Below are 17,913 nucleotides of genomic sequence, written 5' to 3'. Positions count from 1 at the left end.
CGGCAGTGAGTCCTTTAAGCCTGCCACCTGCGTGTACCAGGGGCTCCCCTCAGTAAGCTGCTGGGTGGCAGCGGTGCTGAGTTGGGTCTCAGAGGGACCCGGAGCCCCCACACTGAGCCCCAGCACATCCAGTGGCGTTCGGCACCTTCATGTTTCACGCTGGTTTTAATGCTCTGTAAAGGACTTGCAAAGGGCGAATCTTCACTTTATTACTATTTTAATCCAAATCTCTGGCCTAGTTGAAAATACTGAGGTGCTCGCTCTTTCCTTGGCGATCGGTGCCAGTGCTCGCTGTATTCTAGATGCCCAGGCACTGGTCATACAGAGGGGTAGGAGGTGAGAGCATCCACCAGAGACAGAGAACAGGTGCGCCCACTGAAACACTCCGGGGAGGGGGCAGGGGGGAGACAGGGGACGTCCGCTGCGCCCCGTGGGTCGGGGCGTGGGTCAAACTCGCCCTGAGGCGGCGGCGGCTGGCCTGAGTGCTGCGCCCTAACGGGTTGGCCACCAGGGAGGGCCTAAATGGTGTTTCTTGATGAATAGAAAGTTTTAATTTCAGGGAAGTCAAATTTTCATTCGTGGTGGTATTCTCTGCATCCTGAGAAAATAGTGGCCTCCGTCAAGGCTGCAAAGATACTGAGCTTTTTATTCCAGAAGCCTGTGGGTGTAGCTCTGATATTCAGGTCTGTGACCATGTTAGCACTAATTAGCTAGTTAATGACTGTATTTAATTCAATCAGTTGGTCACTCAATAAGTAAGTTTGGTTAATTATAATTAAGTTTTGTGTCTGGAATGAGTAGAAGTTGTACTGGGGGTAATATCTGGGTGAAGCCGGAGGCACAGGGTGAAAGTGTTACAGGGCAGGGAAAGAGTGGCACCCCTGAACCCCTAAATCTGCCTGCTCTAAACAGGTTCGCCATCCGCTGCATCAATATAAGACATAAGAGCTTTAATGGAAAGGAACTTTCATACAGTGAGTGTGAAGCACAGAAAAGACAAAGAATATAGTTTCTAAGTCAGATACTTGAAGTGACCCGTCCCCTCGTGGGCAAAAGTCCACCCAAAAGGGGTTGGCCCAGGGCAAGGCCTGAAAGCGGCCACGAGCCTAAAGCACGTTCTGGCCGGGACCCGCAGAAAAGGGTCAGACAGGGTCAGACTAGTCTGGGAGGAAAAGAGCACCATCAAAGTCAAGGTAAACGCTGCCATGGTCACCTCCCACGGGGCTCTTGCCCACGTCTGTTTCAACCAGCACAGGGCCAAGAAACAAGCACAGTTTCTTCATCACGTGCTTCCTGCGGCTTCCTCTGGTCCCCTGGCTCTCCATCCTGCTTCCTTCTTCTCTAGATCCTTCGCTTCTCTGCAAGGCTCCACCCTCCTGGGGGGGTGGGCAGGGAACCTGGAACTTCCCCTTTTCCTGGGGACCACAGATTGATAGAAATGCCCTGCTGGGAAAAGCAGTGGGCCAGGGGGGAGGTCTGTGGTGAGCGATTTGAGGCTCCTTCACACCGTCTCCCCGGGATCTAACTTGGGTACCCGCTCGCCCCTGCTACCTGCTGGGGGTGTGGCCCTGGCTGGCCTTTGACACTGAGGCATGTCCTGCTGTCCCTCTGCGCCCACTCCTGTAGCTGGGCCGCTTTTCTGGTCTCCTGGTCAGTTTGATGGCCTCGTGCCCAGGCCTTATCCAGCCCCCCCATACCCCAGTCCCCCAAACCTGCCTGCTGGGCCAGGATCGGGAGCTGAGTCTTTGACCACAGGCTGCTAGAACAAAATGCACAGTATCCCTGACCCAACAGGGGTCAAGGCTGGTTTTCCCACGGGGTTGCTCTGTGGCCCCAACACGGTTTCTCCTTTCCCATCTTGTCGCCTTGGGTCCTTGGGTCTCGGGCGGGCGCATTGACGATGCAGGCGCAGTCCACGGGGCACCCCGTCCGGTTCCTGGGATCCTGTCTCACGTGGCTGGAGATTCAGGGCACACCAGGGACAACAGACATTTCAACTAGCAGCCTTTAAGCCAAAGACCCCGAAAACGCTCAACTGCCCTTGCGGCTGGCTCCCCACCAACTTTCTGGGCCACTCGCACCCTTCCCCACATGGGCTCGCACAGAAACTTTTGTGGCTGTGGGAATTGAAACTGCAGGCCTGGGCTGGAAGGCGTTGTGCAATATGCCAGCCATTTCCTGAGCGCCCTGGTGTCGTTCTTCAGAGTCCCCTCAGCAGCCGGCTGTGGCACCTCTTGCTGACGGGGACACGTGCGTGTCAGACGGGGCTTGATGGTCAGCTCCAGCTCAGCATCCAGAGAACAGGGGCCCCCACGGAGCTGGCAGTCGGCGGAGGAGACAGTGAGCCGGTGGACAGGTGGCCGGAGCCTCCTAGAAGGTGCAGCCCTTCGCGGGTCCCTCGGTCCCTCGGTTGCCTCGACACCGGCCTTCCAGACAGGTGCTCGGAAAGGCCGGGGCTTGCAGCGGGCCTGCTGTCAGCCGAGGGTTTGCTACCTTTTCGCTCAAACCCTTGGTCATTCGGCCAGCAAGCGGGCGCTACCTGTCCGCATTAAATCGGCCTGCTTTTGACAAACGTCGTTCCTCTGATCTCGAAGTGAGTTATTCAGTGCGTCACAAAACCGGAAAGAAAATACTCTACCAACATGAAGGACTAAAAAGAGACCTCCATGAGGATATTTTCTGTAAATGACCCCAAAATAGGTTCAAGATGGAAAAACAGCTTTCAAACAGATTCCGGAGAGGCCGAGCCAGGCAAAGCGGTGATTTCCGAGAACCCATCTGTCCTGGGGCCGTCCTCGCTGACCAAAGGGCCCAGGGCCGGCTGAGAGGCCACGATGAGCTAACAGAGAACGCTCCTTCTGGCCTGTGCAGCCCCGGCTGCTCCACGGTTGCAGCCGGCAGAGAAGGCAGGAGACAATCCTGGAGTGGCATTTCCTGCCCCGGCGCCAGGGCCAGCCTCGCCCCCCGGGGAGGCCTCCGTGGCTCTGTGTGAGCCGGCCATCGAGTGGGCATGGCTTTGGGGTGGCATGCTGTGCACTGACGTAGAAATGGGGGTGCAGACGAGCCACTCCCACCTACTCCCTGCCCCTGCCCAGCCCCTGCCCGCCAGCGTCCCTCCCGGCTCCTGTGCGCGTGGGAGGAGCCCTTCTTCCCAGGCTGCTGGGTTACGCTGGCCTCGGCACAGTGACTGGGGGTGGGGGGCCACGCCCCCATTTTCTGTCAACAGCAGCTTCTCATGCCTGAGTGGCCATGAGAGGCACTGACTAGCTGGCCTGTGGCCTGTGATGCGGGAGCCGGACGCAGCACAGCTGGATTCTGCTGGCGGGACCACGGCTCTGGCACCCACGGACAGCCCCAGCCGGAGAAGGGGTCCACTGTCTCCCAGGGTGGAGGCCAGGGAGCATCTACTAGGCCAGGACAGTGTTCTGGGAGGAGCCCTGTGTTGTCAGCCGGGCCTCTGTCTACACCCCTGCCCCGCTCTGGGCCTCTGGGCCACTTAATATTATTCCAATGTGAGGCCTCCTTGGTGGTGTGACAAGTCAAAGCACAGACGCTGTCTCCAGCCTCTGCAGCCTGAGTGTGATCCCCGGCCGGGGAGGGACCCACAGGGCGCAGCAGGCCTCTCCTGTCTCCCCAGTGTCCCCTCAGCAGTGAATTGCAGTCATTTTGCCTGTTCTGCTCCCCACTCTGTCCCTCGGGAGTCCTTTCACCCACTGTACTTCTGGCCTGCACCCAGTTCTTGTGTGCATAAAAATTCAGGTATTGGGGAGCCAGGAGAGCGGGTAGCTCCTGCACACAGCTCTGCTCTGCAGTGGAGGCCCCAGATGGGAGCGGCCTGGTGGGCTGGAGGAAGGGGCGGAGGGGCGGGGGCATGCTGGCCAGAAAAGGGAGTGGGGGGAGGACTCGCGTTCCAGCCTCAATTTCTGGGGGGCGAGTGGTCTCAGACCCCGGAATCAGGGGCCCAGGAAAAGCCACAGAGTCAGGCCTGGCCGTCCAGCGGCGCAGACCACGGGGGCCCGAGGGCGGCTCTTGTGCCGAGGCTGCTCCTAACCCAAGTTGGGCTGATGGCGCGGGTGGCCCAGCTGCCTCGGGCGGGCGGCAGGGAGACCCAGGAGGGGCGGCGCCCCCGGCTGAGCTCCCCAACGCTGGGCTCCGGAGAGGATGGAGGAGAAAGCGTTCTGTGACAGAGAAAACCTACATCCGGGTTTCCTGCTGCTGCCGAGGAAGTGATTCTAATGCTCAGTCAAGAATTGCAGACTCTGGGCTCTTCCCATAAACACTCCTGTCCTCTGCCAAAGGGCAGTTTAATTTCTTTCTCTCTAGTGTCTGTGCTTTGATGGCGTCCTGGGGAAGCCCTGGAACATTTTAACACTCTGATGGTCCAGGGCAGGGACCTGGGGTCGCGGGCCCCGCTTTTGAGCGCCCCTTCTTTTAGGAGAGGCCACCAGTGAAATCCCCCGCGCACCACTGAAACACGGGGAGCAAACGAGACAAGCCCGGAAGCCCACAGGTCGTGGGCGCTGGCCGGGGCCGAGCAAAGCACAGGGGCCTCCGAGCGCCGTACCCCTGCCTGGGCAGATGGTGCCCCAGCAGGCGGGGAAGTGACCTTCCACGGGCGCAGATGGCCTGCGGGGCGAGGGGCAGGAGCTGCTGCGAGCCCCATCTGTGCCAGGGGCCGGGGCCGTGCCCCTTGAGGAAGGCGCTGGCTGCAGACCTGTGCGTGGCAGGTTCTTTTCTTTTTTAAAGATGTATTTATGCAGACATGAGCTGGGGTACAGGCCAGAGGTGCGGGGTGAGAGAGCGGGGAACAGAACAGGCAGATGGACTGAAACCCACTGCTGAGGGGAGCGGCGGGGAGATCGGAGAGGTCTGCTGCGCCCTGGGGTCACTCCCTGGCGGTGACAGCGTTGAGACTTCACCCCTAGACCGCCAGGGAAGCCCGGCCCAGGGCTTCTGGGGAGGGAAGAGCTGTATTGTTAATTGACTGGCAAAGAGGTGGGAGAAAAACTCAAATCTTCCCCCCTGATTAAGAAAGGAGTGAGGTGGGCCCTCGCGATGCAGGGGTTAAGTCTCAGCACTGTGAAGCTGTCACAGCCCCTCAGCAGAGCTTGATGCCCGGCCAGGGAGTGACCCCAGGGCGCAGCAGACCCCTCCTGTCTCCCCGCTGCTCCCCTCAGCAGTGGGTTTCAGTAGATCCCCTGTTCTGTTCTATTCTTTGGTGAATCTTCTCATGGCCCTCCCACCTCTGGCCTGTACCCCAGTCCAAGTACTCATAAGTAAATAAGTAAATAAATCTTACAAACAAACAAAGGAACAAGGTTAGACAAGTTTTGGGGACCAGAGATGAGAACAAAGGAATTCAACTTTACTGGCTGCAAACAGGTGAGAGGCAAAGAGACGTGGACCTGGCTGAAGCTCCTGGCGGGGAGCGCGGTCTGCAGAGACCGCCGCTCACGTCACCGGCTTCGGTCGCCCGCCAGCGCCTCGCCCTGGGTGGCCTCGCCCCGGGTGGCCTCGCCCCGGGTGGCCTCGCCCCCTGTGGCCGCAGACCCACTGGCCGGGCTTGGGGCTCAGGCCCCGTGGGTGGCTCCTGTTCACACAGGTGGCGCCAGGTGGTGGGGCCAGGCGCTGCTGCCCGAGAGCAGCCCTCGAAGAGCGAAGAGCGAGCTGGACAGGTCCTGCTGTGCTTCCAGCCCCGAGAACAGGCCAGAGGCGCCTGCGGACCCCGTGCGGGCAGCGGCCTCCTCCCGCCTCTGGTCCTGCGCGGAGGCTGCCGGACGGGGAGGGCCCGCCTGCAGGAGGGGGTCCCCGCGCAGAGGGCCCCTTGTCTCTCCTTTTGGAAACAGTCACTTCCCGCGCCCAGTAGCAGGTCCGGTCTGAGCCTGGCCCAGCGCAGAGGGCGTGGAGCTGGGGTCTCCTGCTCGGGCTGCCTTCACTCCCGCTTGGGGTCCCCCCGACTCCTGCTCAGCCACATCACGGTGCACAGCAGGCCCCCAAGCAGGGGCACCTTCACCAAGGTCAAGACCAGGAAGTGCATGTTGCAGCCCAGGGCCCTGTGCGGGGACAAGGGACAGGCGTGAGCTGTCTCTTCTGGCAGCGCCTCCCCGCCCGTCCTCCCAGAGCCAAGCCCCGGGCCCCTACCACGCAGGACAGGGGGGCTCAGGTCCCACCAGGGAAGCCAGGGCTCCCCGCCCCGCCCCCTCCCCACAGTCTTGCTGTCCAAAGGCTGCGCCCCGGGGTGGCCCTGCAGGCTGGCCTGTCCCCTGTCTGTGTCTGGCCCCTCAGTTCTCCTGCAGCCCACCACGCCACAGCTTTGCCCTCTCCTGTCTTGCTGACCCCTCTCCTGCCCCCCCTTCTTTCAAGCTCAGAGGGAATATTCCTCTTGGAAGCAGAGGGCCCCCTCCTGACAGCCTGCTGCCCGGCCGGTTCTCCTCGCGCTGGGCTGGCCCTCCCGCGAGTGCCAGGGCCAGCTCCTGTGTCCCTGCGCTCTAGCGAGATCTGTGGGTCCTGGGGGGTCCCCATCAGCGTGTGCTCACCCCTCCCGCCAAGGCAGGCCAGTGCCCTGCTCCCTCCGCAGACTTGGGTGCGGTGAGACATGATTTCACTAAGAGTTTTCGGGAGAAGGGGAGGGCAGGCTGCGTTCACCTCCTAAAAATATCTACCACTTGCCACAGGGCCTAGTCCCCGAGGGCTGCACCCCCATTTCCTCTCCTGTTCCTCTGGACTCAGAGTGGCTACAAATTGCGCATCCTGCTCTCTGGACTCAGCACAACACCCGCTCTCCCACGGCCTTGAGCAGGATGGAAACGGGGCGCCAAGTGTCCCCCAAGTGCCCCGCTCTCGCTGGCTTTGAAGATGGGGGAGAGCATGAACAAGGCACACAGGGACCCCTACAGCTGAAAGTGCACGCAGGTCCCCCCTCCTGCCAGACACCCCATTTCAGCCCAGTGGACTCATCCAGGGCCGCTGCTGCTGGTCGTTTGTTCCAGCAGCCCCGGGCGTCTCCTCTGGGGCCTTGTCTCCTTGGGGTGAGCCTGCTGCACCTCCTTTCACTTCCTGGGGTCAGGGAGCCCAGAGCCTTCGCTCCAGTGGCCCAACTGAAGGCCTCGCGGGGCACAGGGGGCCGGGGCTCCTGGTTCTTGGAGGAGCAGCGGCGGCGAGCCCGGGGCAGGCCCTGGAGCCTGGCCCAGCCGGGACGTGTGGGGCTGGTCGCTCACCGGGTGAGGAGGTCGTGCACGGTCAGGCTGCTGCCGTTGGCACTCAGGGTGGCGGGGGGCTCGGGATCCACACTGGGGGGTGCGTCCATGGTGTTAGCTTCTGGGGTGTCTGCTCTTGTGGGTGCAGGTGTGTCTGTCAGAGTGGTGGCTTCCGTGGTGGCTTCCGTGGTCACTGTTGGGGTCGCACTGGTCACCTTTCCCCGGGGTCCCCGGCCAGGCAACAGCCCCCCGACCCAGCACAGCCGTCAGCCCCAGGGGTCTCCTCGCATGGCCTTTGGTGTCTCACTCTAAACCAACTTGACTGAATTCACAGAGAATCACCCGCGGTGTGGGGCCTCCGGTGACACGCGACGTTGGCACTTCACAGACATTCGCTTTAGCGGGGCGCCCTGGCTGGCCCTGCTGGGTGTGAGGACCCCCAGTGGGGGCCCCGTTGCACTCATGGACTCTCTCGGGGTCTCGGTTGGAGCAGGCTGTCTGTCCCGGAGCTGCCTCTCAGGCCTCCCCTGTCTCCTATGGCCTCTTCTTCCCTGAGGGGTGCTCTTGCCCCCCAGAACCCCCCGATTTCACCACACTTGCCCACCAAGATGAGCCTGACTCGGAGAGCCCCCGCTTCTAACTCTCCCGGCGCCGATTCGTCTTCCATCACCCTCCCCACCATTGTTGTTTCTTCAGTCAGTTTCTAGAACATTCCAGACACCGGCAGCCTCCCGGCCACACACGTGCAGCCTATTTGCATACGCCTCGTCCCCAAAGGCTTCTCTGTTCTGTAAATGGACTCCTGAGTCACAGGCCTACGCCCTGCCCGGCTGTGACTCAGCTGAGCGGGAGCCTCCCTGGCCCCCCAAGCAGAGACAAGCCCAGGGGCTCTGCAGATAGAGTTGGGGCGCGGCCGGCCTCTCCCCAGGCCAGACTTCCGGGGCGGCCGAGCGCTTGGGGCCAGAGTGGCCGAGGGCCTGTCCGGGCCCAGAGGCGCCCTGTCAGGGCTGGTCCTGCCTTTCCTTCTCCCGGGGCGGAGTCTGGCGTCCACCGTCCTCCTCCCTCCTGCTGCCAGAGGCAGACGAGGCGGAGGGTCCCGCGCCCCTGACACCCTCAGGATAGGGGCTTTCTACTCCCAGCTCCCCGCACACGTGACAGGACCCCGTCAGGCTGGAGGATGGCGTCTCCTACCTGAGTACACGGACACGCGCACCTGGTGCCCCAGGTCGGTCCCCCTCCTCTCGACCCCACACCAGTAGATGTCCTCGTCCTCGGGCCTCAGCTCCTCGATGGTTACGTTCACGGCGCGCTGGCCCTGGTCGTCCTGGATGGTCACTCGGCCTCTTCTCACCTTCTCCTCAGACCCGGTGGTGCGAACCAGGATGTCGCAGGAGCGCCAGTGCTGCCCACGGCACCACCACTTCACGTAGGTCTCCCACCCCGAGCCGTAGTGACACCTGATGGTCACCAGCCCCCCCACTGGGCCGCTCACGCCCCACGGGCCCTGGATGGGCAGGCCGCCTGCAGAACAGAAACCGACACTGACTCCCGCCACCGCGACCCCCCAGGCCTGGCTGGGCCCTGCTCCAGCTGCTGCTCCCGGCACCTCCCTGGGGTGGCTCAGGTGCCCTGCCCTCTGCCCCAGGGTCCCCGACCCCCCAACCTCCTGTTCCTTAACCCTGACAGTTGCTATTCCTCCCTGTCTGTGCCTCCCTGCACAGGGCTCTGCCCACTTGCCATCCTATTGATGGCCTCTCGCCTTGGAAACGCTGCGGCTCCGTGGGACCCCAGAGCGGGCAGGTGGGCGAGCCACCTGGTGCCCTGCCCCCCACAGCCCACACCTCACCCAGCTGGGAGCCGACACCCCCACACCTGGGCGAGCTGCTCGGCGGTAAGCTCTCACGCGCACAGCATGCACGCACCCACTACAACGCAGGGCTGCTTTACCCTTAGCCTCATGCCACCCTATGTCCCTGAGCCTTTGCAAAGGTGCCCCGTCGGTCTGGAGTGTTCTCCCTCCTCGGCTTGACGGAGTAAGCCCTTACACTCGTCTCAGACTCGGTTCCTTTTGTCTCTGCCCGGGCTCTCTGCACCTGTGTCCGACTCGGGTCCCGTGTGCCCAGGCCTCTTGCCCGCCTCGGTGGCAGGCGCCGCGTGGCAGGAGCGCTGGGCTTTGGCGCAACCACAGCGGCTTGGCTGTCGCCTCCAGGGAGCCTGCTGCTCTCTGCCTGTGCACCCCTGCTCTGAGCTCCCGAGGGGCTCGCTCCAGGCCAGCCAGCCCTGAGCCCCCCACGCCCCCACGCCAGCGCCGCCGTGTCTGAGTCGTGACCCCGGCGGGCAGCCGCACGCCGGGGCAAGCTCAGTGCAGGAGCGGGTGTTGCGTGCGGGTGTTCACGAGGCCTGCACCCGCCGTCCTGCTCTCGCGTGGGTGCCTGCTGTCTGGCGTGGACCCGCCCCCACCCCCATGATCTCTGGGTCTCTGTCCGTGCGTGCTTCTTCCCCATCTATCCACCTGTCAGGGTTGAGGAAAAGTCCCCCCAAAACCAGATCAATGATACTAAGTCTTATTTTCCCAGCACCAAGCTTAGCACGTAAAAGATAATAAAAAAAATTCTTTTCCTGCTCCCTGAATCAGACCTGCCCTGTTCCTGGGCGGCCCCCACCCCCCGGCCCTAAGCGGCCCATCCCCGGGTCCAGCCGCTCACCTGGGACCGCCAGCAGGAGCAGGAGCAGGGCCGGGAGCGGCCACACGCTGCCGCCCGCCTGGCTTCTGTCCATGGCGCTGCTCAGTGCCAGCCGCCGGCTGACCGAGCCCGCGGGCTGCCCTTATGTGTCTAATCACCCTCCAGCTTTTCTCGTCTACTTCCCTTCACGTTTTTCTCCAGTTACTTCCTAGTTTCTTAATTAGGGGGAAAGAAAGTGTTGTCCTGGGGAGAGCACGCCTCTGGGCCTGATGACGCGGCTTGTGACTTGGGGAAAGAGGGGGTCCTGCCTGGCCGGGGCTCCCCCACAATGGTGAGAGGAGCTGAGAAGGGGCTGCCACAGCCGGGGCATGAAATGAGGGTGCAGAGAGAAGAGGGCGACAGGAGACCGCTGGACTGGAACTTGGGGAGCAGTCTGCACACAGGCTCTCCCCGGCCTCCGGGAGGGGCGGCCCATCACCTCCGCCCGCGCCCCAGGGGAGGCCCCCTTCCTGCCTGGGCATGTGCCCCCGAGCTGACCCCTGGCCCTGCCTCCAGGCCGCCGGTCACCCCCGGCAGAGCCACCCGCCATCGCCATCGGCAGCAGAAGTGACTTTCGCCCTCGTCTGGAGTGCCGGGCACCTCCTCCCCTCGCATACTTCCCCTGCTGGCTGGCACCACGGCACTGCCTGACACTGGTTATCTAAACGCCTCCTGCGTGACCTTCCTCTCCGCCCGCCTCAGCGGTGCCCCTGAGCCGCGCCCCGGCCCCGCTCTCTGGGCCCCGCTACTGGCTGTGACTCCTCCTGGGGGCACGGCCCGCCAGCCTCCCTCTGCACCCGACCATCATGCACCCCTTTGGTGCCCATCGCGTGGCCCAGAGCTCACTCTCGCTCCACTGCCTGTTGGCATCTGTAGAACCTGCACTGGGTGAGCTCAGACGCAGAGCTCCTGAGTCCCCCCCTCCTCAACCATCGTCACAGCACCCCAGAAGGGGCCCCCGGACCTGCCCTCTCAAGATGAAGCGGAAGCCCAAGGGTTTCTTCTCTTGCTGCACCCTGAGGGCCTTGCAGGCGGAGGGGTGGGATGCGGAACCAAAGGGCTCTGGGGCAGCCGCAGGGCGGCTCCGCTCCCGGAGAACATGGAGGGGCTGGAGGGGCCGGCGGAGCGTGACCTGAGCCCTCCTGAGCGCCCGTGGCCGCTTCCGCCCGCAGCCAAGGTCCAGGCGGGGACACTGGCCCTTCTTTCCCGACACTTGTGCTGAGATGCAACTGGGCTAAGCGTCCCCGCATTCCTGTAAAGCACATGGCTGCAACTCTTTTGTTTTGTCATTATTCAGCTCTACCTGCAGTAAAATTCATGTTGTGGTGACTATTCTCAGTTTTAAAACAGGCATCACTGCAAGGGGCCAAGCAACCCGCCACCTGCCCCCAGGCCTTTAGTGACGGACTCCCACTGGAGATGCAGCAAGCCGAGCAGGTGAGGCTTCAGCCACTGATCTGGCTGGCCTTGGGTTCCAAGCAGCCTTTGAGGTGCACAGGCTTGACCATGGGCGCCCCCCAGCGGTCAGGACTGGGCGGGGGATGGAAACACCCAGCTGCCAAGGTATTTCCGAGCGCGCAGCCTGCCTTTTTTGCAGGAGTCCCCCTATTCCTGCCAATCCTGAGGTCCCGGGATGCTGCATGTGTTTGCAGAGCCCAGCCTGCAGGGTCTGCGTGCAGGCGAGGGCAGAGAAGGGGCATCGCGAGGAAACTCCAGCTGGACTGTCCGCTCACTTGGGTCCCTCCTTGCCCCCCTGCTCTTACCAACGCAGGATCCTCGGGGGCTGCCCCCCCACACACACTGTGGGTCCTTCATGTGGTTAGTGGAGCCACTTGTGGAGGGGGGACCTGCCATGCCAGGGCTGGAGCCTACAGCCAACACCAGCCAGAGCACAGCCTGGCTCCACGCCCTCGACCAGGACAGTGGTGGCGGGGGTCACCGATGCGCCTTCGGTGCTGTGCAGAGAACCCACGGTGCATTGGGGAACGGCGTGGAGAGAACTCAGGGCACAGCTTCGATATTTTATTGCATGTGGAATAGGTGTGGGAAGTGCACAGATCAGAAATGCACTGGCCATTGGCCCGCAAGATGAAAGCCCCATCACCAGCAGGGGACCTGGCCCGTCCCCATTGTCCCTGAAGGGCCCTGCAGGTCCTTCCTGCTGCTGCTCCAAGTCAGGGGTCACAACACCCCCTCACCTGTGGTCCCACCTGCTGAATCTCAGCTGACCTCTCTCTGGGGGCTGCACCCTGGGGGCGTAACACACACAGTCCCGTCTGGCTGCGTTCCTGCCGGGTGTGGAGATTCCCACCCAGTCACATGGGGCTGGACGTGCCCTGGTGTCTCCTGGGTGTGATGAAACACCCACATGAAGGCAGCCAAGTGTCCCCGTGACCTGCCATCCTTTGACGGGCCCACGTCTCCCCATCATGAGCAGGTCAGACCACTGTCAAGGTGGCCCAGGCATCCGGGGGCTGACGGGGCTCCTGGACCTCCAGCCCTAGGAGCTGAGCTCGGGGTGGAGACGTCAAAGCCCAGAGCTCCCACCAGCTGATGGCATGGGCCAGGGGGTTCGGCGGGACGGGGCAGGCTGGGGGGAGACCAGTCATTAGAGGTGTGGATTTCTGGGCTGGCTGTCAAGTCCCTGGGGAGTTGCAGTGGTGAGCTGATGGGATCAGGAGAAGTTTAGCAGATTAATCTTGCCAAACGAGCATATCTCTAATATTAATCTTTGTCAAACTATCTCCAATGTTAAGCTTTGACAAAGCTTAATATTAGCTTTGACAGCTCAGAAGTTACAGAAAAGAGCCTCATTTATGCATAGAGCCCTGGAGTTGACGCCGACTGCCAGGCTCAGGGGCTCAGGGTGCCCGGCGTGAAGCCCACCTCTCACTCCGCAGTCGCTGGCTGCTGTGCGCTCCCGACTCGGAGAGCGCCAGGAGAAAGGGCCGGAGCTCAGAATGGCAGTCAGGTCCACGGGAGGGGCTGCTTCACAAACCTGGGAGGGGCTGCTTCACAAACCTGAGCGGTAGTGCCATCTTCAGGAGAGCAGGACAGGTTCCTGCAGCCACGGTGAGCTGTAGGATGAGTCCGGGCTTGGAGCCTGCCACAAGAGGGAGGAAGAGCACCAGGCAGGTGTTCTGGGCCCGGCCAGAGGCCCGGCTATAAGACAGCCAGAAAACGGCCCACCTGCAGACAGCCGGTGGAGACCGGAGGAGGTGACGGCACTTCAAGTATGAGAACAGCAGTGAAAACCCCCAGGGAGCATGAGGGATCAAGAAACAGGACACCATCAGCCATAACAACAATGCTCCGGGAAATGAGCTCAGAGACACGCAATGGCGACTCGCCTGTTGAAGAACTCCAAACAGCATTTTGAAGAACTCGTGGACTACCAAAGAATACAGAAAGACAATTCAATGAAATCAGGAAAACAGCTTTTAAGACAAATTAGAAGTTTCAAAATGATGTAAAAATAAACTATTATATTATAAAAAAAAAGAAAAAGAAAAATTAGAAGTTTAATTGAATTAGAAACCTCAAAGTTGGGCCCTCCCTGGTGGCCCAGTGGGTTAAAGTGCAGCCCTGCAAGCGAGCTGCAGCTGCTTCAGTCTGGTTCGATCCCCAACCCAGAGGTGACCCACGTGGCACAGCAGACCTCTCCTGTCTCCCCGCTGCTCCGTCAGCAGTGACTTCATCCATCTGCCTGTCCTGCGCCCCACTCTGTCTCTGATGAACCCTCCCACTGCCCCTGCATCTCTGGTCTGTGACCCAGTTCTGCATGCGTAAATAAATATTTTTAAAAGTTTAAAAAAAAATTTAAAAAATATATAAAGAAATCCTAAAAAGTAATACAGTTCATTCAGGAGTTAAAGAATTCAATGATGGAAATGAAAAAAGAAATCAAGAGTATCAGTGTAGAATTGATGAAACAGAGGATAAAACAAGTGGATTAGAGGACAGAAAATTTGGAAAAACCCAGTGAGAGGAGAACAAAGGAAAAAGAGTCGAAATACAAAGAATCCTAGAAGATGAGACCTATTGCAGTTCTAGAAAGAGGAGAGAGGGAGAAGGGCAAGTCAGTTTATTTAGGCAAATGCTTGCAAACAGCGCCCCAAATCTGGGAAGTGACTTGGACATCCAATTCGTGAAGTGAACAGACCATGCCACGGTAAATATGATTTTTTCCAAGATGTAGTATAATGAAACTTTCAAAAAGCAAAGACAAGGAGCACCTGAAAACTGTAAGAGAAAAATAATTTATAATCTTCAAAGGAACGCTCCCCCCACCGTGGCTTTAGCAGATTTCTCAGCAGAAGTTCTTCAGGGCAGAGAGTGGACCGGCACGTTCAAAGTGTTCACTCTAAATCTTGGATGTCAATCACCTTGGTTTTTAAAAGGAAAAATGGTATCACGCACACACAAAAATAGAAATATGATGGTGTGGTCTCTTATGTTTAGATTGTTCTAGAAGTTGACTAGTGCAAAGCTCAGAGAGGGGAGCAGCACGATACAGCAGGAGTCGGCACCCAGGTGGGGCTGGTTCCCATCACACGTGCAGGTCACCAGGGCGGGGGTGGTGAAGCAGGCCAGGGCGGGGCACACAAGTGCGGAGGGCACGTTGACATCCCTTGGCCAGGGCAGAGGGCCAGGGGTCCTGGATGGCCTGGAGGAGGCACAGAGGCAGTAGCCAGCACAGGGGTCACTTACCAAAGCAGACAGGGCAGGGAGCTGCTTCAGCGAGGGGGCTCAGAGGGCAGCCTGGCCCGGAGACCATGGGTCACCCCGCTGGGTCCCGGTCTCAGGCAGGACTTCGGGAGCACGGCGCCTTGCCTACTAGGTATGATTCTCCTGGGAGTCGGATTCTCCTGGGAGTGGTCCAGTGGTTCTTCTTGATAAAAGCGCTAAAGAGGGCTGGACCCTCCGCGGCTGCAAAGGGAGGAGCCGGTCATCCCCACGGAGAGGCCTTCAGCCCTGGAGCTGGGGCCGGCAGGACGGAGCCGCTCGCCTTTGATGGTTAGCCATTCGGCTGCAGTAGGATGGCCACAGAACGAGTCTTTTCACACTTTCACCACTGAGGGGGTAAGGAGAAGCCACTGGGATCCGACCTGCGCCTCCCAGGTGACGGAGCGGGGTCCTGAGCCCCCTCTGGCCTGGCGCGGGACAGCGTCCGAGGGGCTTGTAGGTGAGTCAGGGAGCCCATTAATGGTGTCAGATGTGCAGTGGGAGGCAGCGGGCTGGATGCTGGGAGGTCGTGAAGAGCCCAGTGTCCACCTCTGGCTCCTGGTCACTCCCTCTCCTGAGCAAGCTCAGCACCAAACTCAGGGCCAGTCTCAGAGGGGCCAGCGACCCCACACTCCTCCTCTCCAGAGAGATTCATCAAAAGAAGAGCAACGGTCAGGGATGGTGGTGGTGGTGGTACAGGGCATCCCGGTGTGGACTGGGCCGCCTGTCTGTGGGGCCTCACCTGCGCGCGGAAAATTCAGTTGCGCTGCAGGAGCACACAAAAGGGTCAATAATGGGTTTATTTACAAAAGGGGAAAGGAAGAGGAAACAACCCAGGGAAAGAGAGATACAAGGTAACTGGAATACCTTACCTGCTCTGCTGACTTGGAGCTCTGGTAACTCACTGAAAGCCCCCAGTCACGCTGTCCGAGAGCCGTTTCTCTAGCCAGAGCACCGTAGAAAATGGCGCCCCATTTATCCCCAAAGTCCCAGAATGCCTGCTAGCTCCGCCCTGGGGTCCTCGCAGTTCTCTCCCTGGGGCTGCTGGGAGTTGTAGTTCCCAATCACTGGAGCAGGGGCAGAGTCCAGAAAGCTGGAGTAGGGGTGGGGTCCGCAAGACTCTGCAGAGCTCCCTTAGGACGTCCTTCCCCTTTACAGTTGGAGTAACTGTGGTTGAGAGGCAGCGAGGGCTCCCCCTTTCTGGCATGGCCCGGGAAACCCCAGAACCTCCAGCTGTGAAGTCCAGGCCTCAAGACCTTGCTCTGGTCGCCCGCCACTCCCCACCCTGAGTTCTGTTCCCGAGGCCCCTGGTGACAGAGTGGGGGGCGGGAACCGGAGACCACGCCCTCCCTGGGCCTCCTGCCGGACACACCATCCCAGGTCTGGGCGCTCCTGCGGGCTAACAGGCTTTCCTCCGTGTTGGCGGGTTCAGGGCTCCGATCAGGAATAGGTTTCAAAATTCTAGACCCTATGCCAACAGGGAAAGGGAGCCCGTTCTGGAAGGTTCTGGAAGCCCACCCTAGCGTCCCCTGAGCCCAGCGCCCCAGCGCCCCACATGTCTCCCGGCCTGGGGTGGGGGGCGTTAGGCAGAGGGACCTCAGCAGCGCCTCCTGCCGCCTGTCCTGGGGGCGTCGCCTCCTCTCCACGCCCCTACCCTCTCCCATCTTCTGCGTGCCCACGGCGGCGGCTCCTCCCACTCAGCACAGGGAGAAGCCGACACTGGGGGCGCTGTGGGGTCCCCGTCAGCCCCGGCCTGGAGCACGGGTGGCGGGAGGGAGGAGGATGGGCGGAGGATGGGCGCCCCTAGGGCTTTGGGAGGACCCTGGACCCTGCCCTCCCACGTGGACATGAGTTTTCCTGCTGGTTCCTGGAGAGTGGGGCCGGGACTCCAGGTGGAGAGGAGGTTGGTGGCCCCTCTGGGTCCTCGGGGTTCCCTGGCCAGGACCTGAGCCAGGAGCAGGGTGCGTGTAAGCGCAGGTTGTGGGGAGAACATGAGGGAGACCCCTTGGGCCCAGATGCCCCCCTTGCTCATAGACCCGCCCTCTCAAGCCCCCACATTTCAGCTGTCGGGACACTCAGCCCTAAGCCCCCAGGCTCTCCTGAGAAAGGAAAAGGATTGTTCAAGGGAGGACTTAATGATTTGCTGCTTAATTTGAGATGCTGATCAATGACCTTGATTGATCATGCTGAAAAATGGGGTTGCTGATTGTTGGTGGTGGTTTTCTATGATCAAAAGAGTTTCTCTGTAACATGTAACCACAAAATTTTCGGTGTAGCCATGGAAATGAATTGTTAAAGATTTGCTTCGATGCCGGTACTGACGGAATCTCACTGCTTGGAAACTGCTGAAGTCTTCCGCAGCAGACACTCGCACCAGCTGGAGTGTCAGCGTCTGCCTTATTGCTCATTTCGCCGACGCGCCTCATCCTTCCAGAAAAGGACCCCTGACCGGCCACTGTCAGAGCTGGACTTTGACATCTGGCGTGGTCTCCGATACAGGGGAGACGGGTCTCAGGGGCTGTGGTGGTGGGGAATGATGGGAACTACACCTGGGGAGAAATTTAATAACGTGCAAAAATGAACAGGTCAGAATATAAATAAAATTTAATTAATTAATAATAAAGAAGAAAACTGGGATTGTAAACTAATTTAAAAATAAATAAAAAGAGAGCTGTGAGTAATCCCTCGGAGGAGTGGACAGAGGGCCCGGACCCAGGACGGCTGAGCTGTTCCCACTGCTTCTATCAGGCTGGTAAAGGAGGGGTTAAGGAGTCTGACTCGGCCCGACCCGCCCTGGGAATTTCCTAGGTCCACTGTGTGTTTCCTACAGGAGACTGACCGCTGGCTGTCCACAGCCTCAAAACGAGAGGGGTAGCAACCTGAGCGGTCATGAGGTAAATGTCCACCCACTCGCCCCTACCCAGGGAGCCCAGACGTATGCCACACATACCTGGGGCGAGAGGAGAGACCCGCCCGCCCGCACCCCCCCCGGGTGTCCTCTGGGTCCCTGTGCTGACTGGAACCCCACTATGTCCAGTCACTGTTTTTTGCTATTTAAAAAAAAAACAAAAACAACAACAAAAAAACTGTGAGAACCAGTTCAGGACCTCTGTGAGCCCTGCCACCCCGGGCCCCAAACACCAGCATAACTGGCCCTCGCCGGGTGACATTCACAGAATGAGGGGACCAGGTCGCTGTCACTTACTAAAAGCCTTTATTTGAGAGAAACTGTTGTAACAGAGGACACATGACAGAGGGGAAGAAAGGGG

At 60.2% G+C, this 17,913-nt stretch overlaps 1 protein-coding gene across 1 annotated transcript; it reads right to left on the bottom strand.

The window, feature by feature from the left end:
* Positions 1–5,862: 5,862 nt before the first annotated feature.
* Positions 5,863–9,974, bottom strand: LOC101629116 (CMRF35-like molecule 4). The gene is made up of 4 exons (XM_004693374.2): positions 9,902–9,974; positions 8,388–8,717; positions 7,218–7,389; positions 5,863–6,053 (listed from the first exon to the last, which is right to left on the bottom strand). The coding sequence occupies exons 1-4, from the start codon at positions 9,972–9,974 to the stop codon at positions 5,933–5,935; spliced, it is 696 nt and encodes a 231-aa protein (XP_004693431.1). The 3' UTR covers positions 5,863–5,932.
* Between the last annotated feature and the right edge of the window lie 7,939 nt (positions 9,975–17,913).

Source organism: Condylura cristata, unplaced genomic scaffold, assembly GCF_000260355.1.
Source record: "Condylura cristata isolate star-nosed mole 26May11 unplaced genomic scaffold, ConCri1.0 scaffold00038, whole genome shotgun sequence".
Classification (NCBI taxonomy): domain Eukaryota; kingdom Metazoa; phylum Chordata; class Mammalia; order Eulipotyphla; family Talpidae; genus Condylura; species Condylura cristata.
This window is presented reverse-complemented; position numbering and strand designations above follow the sequence as displayed.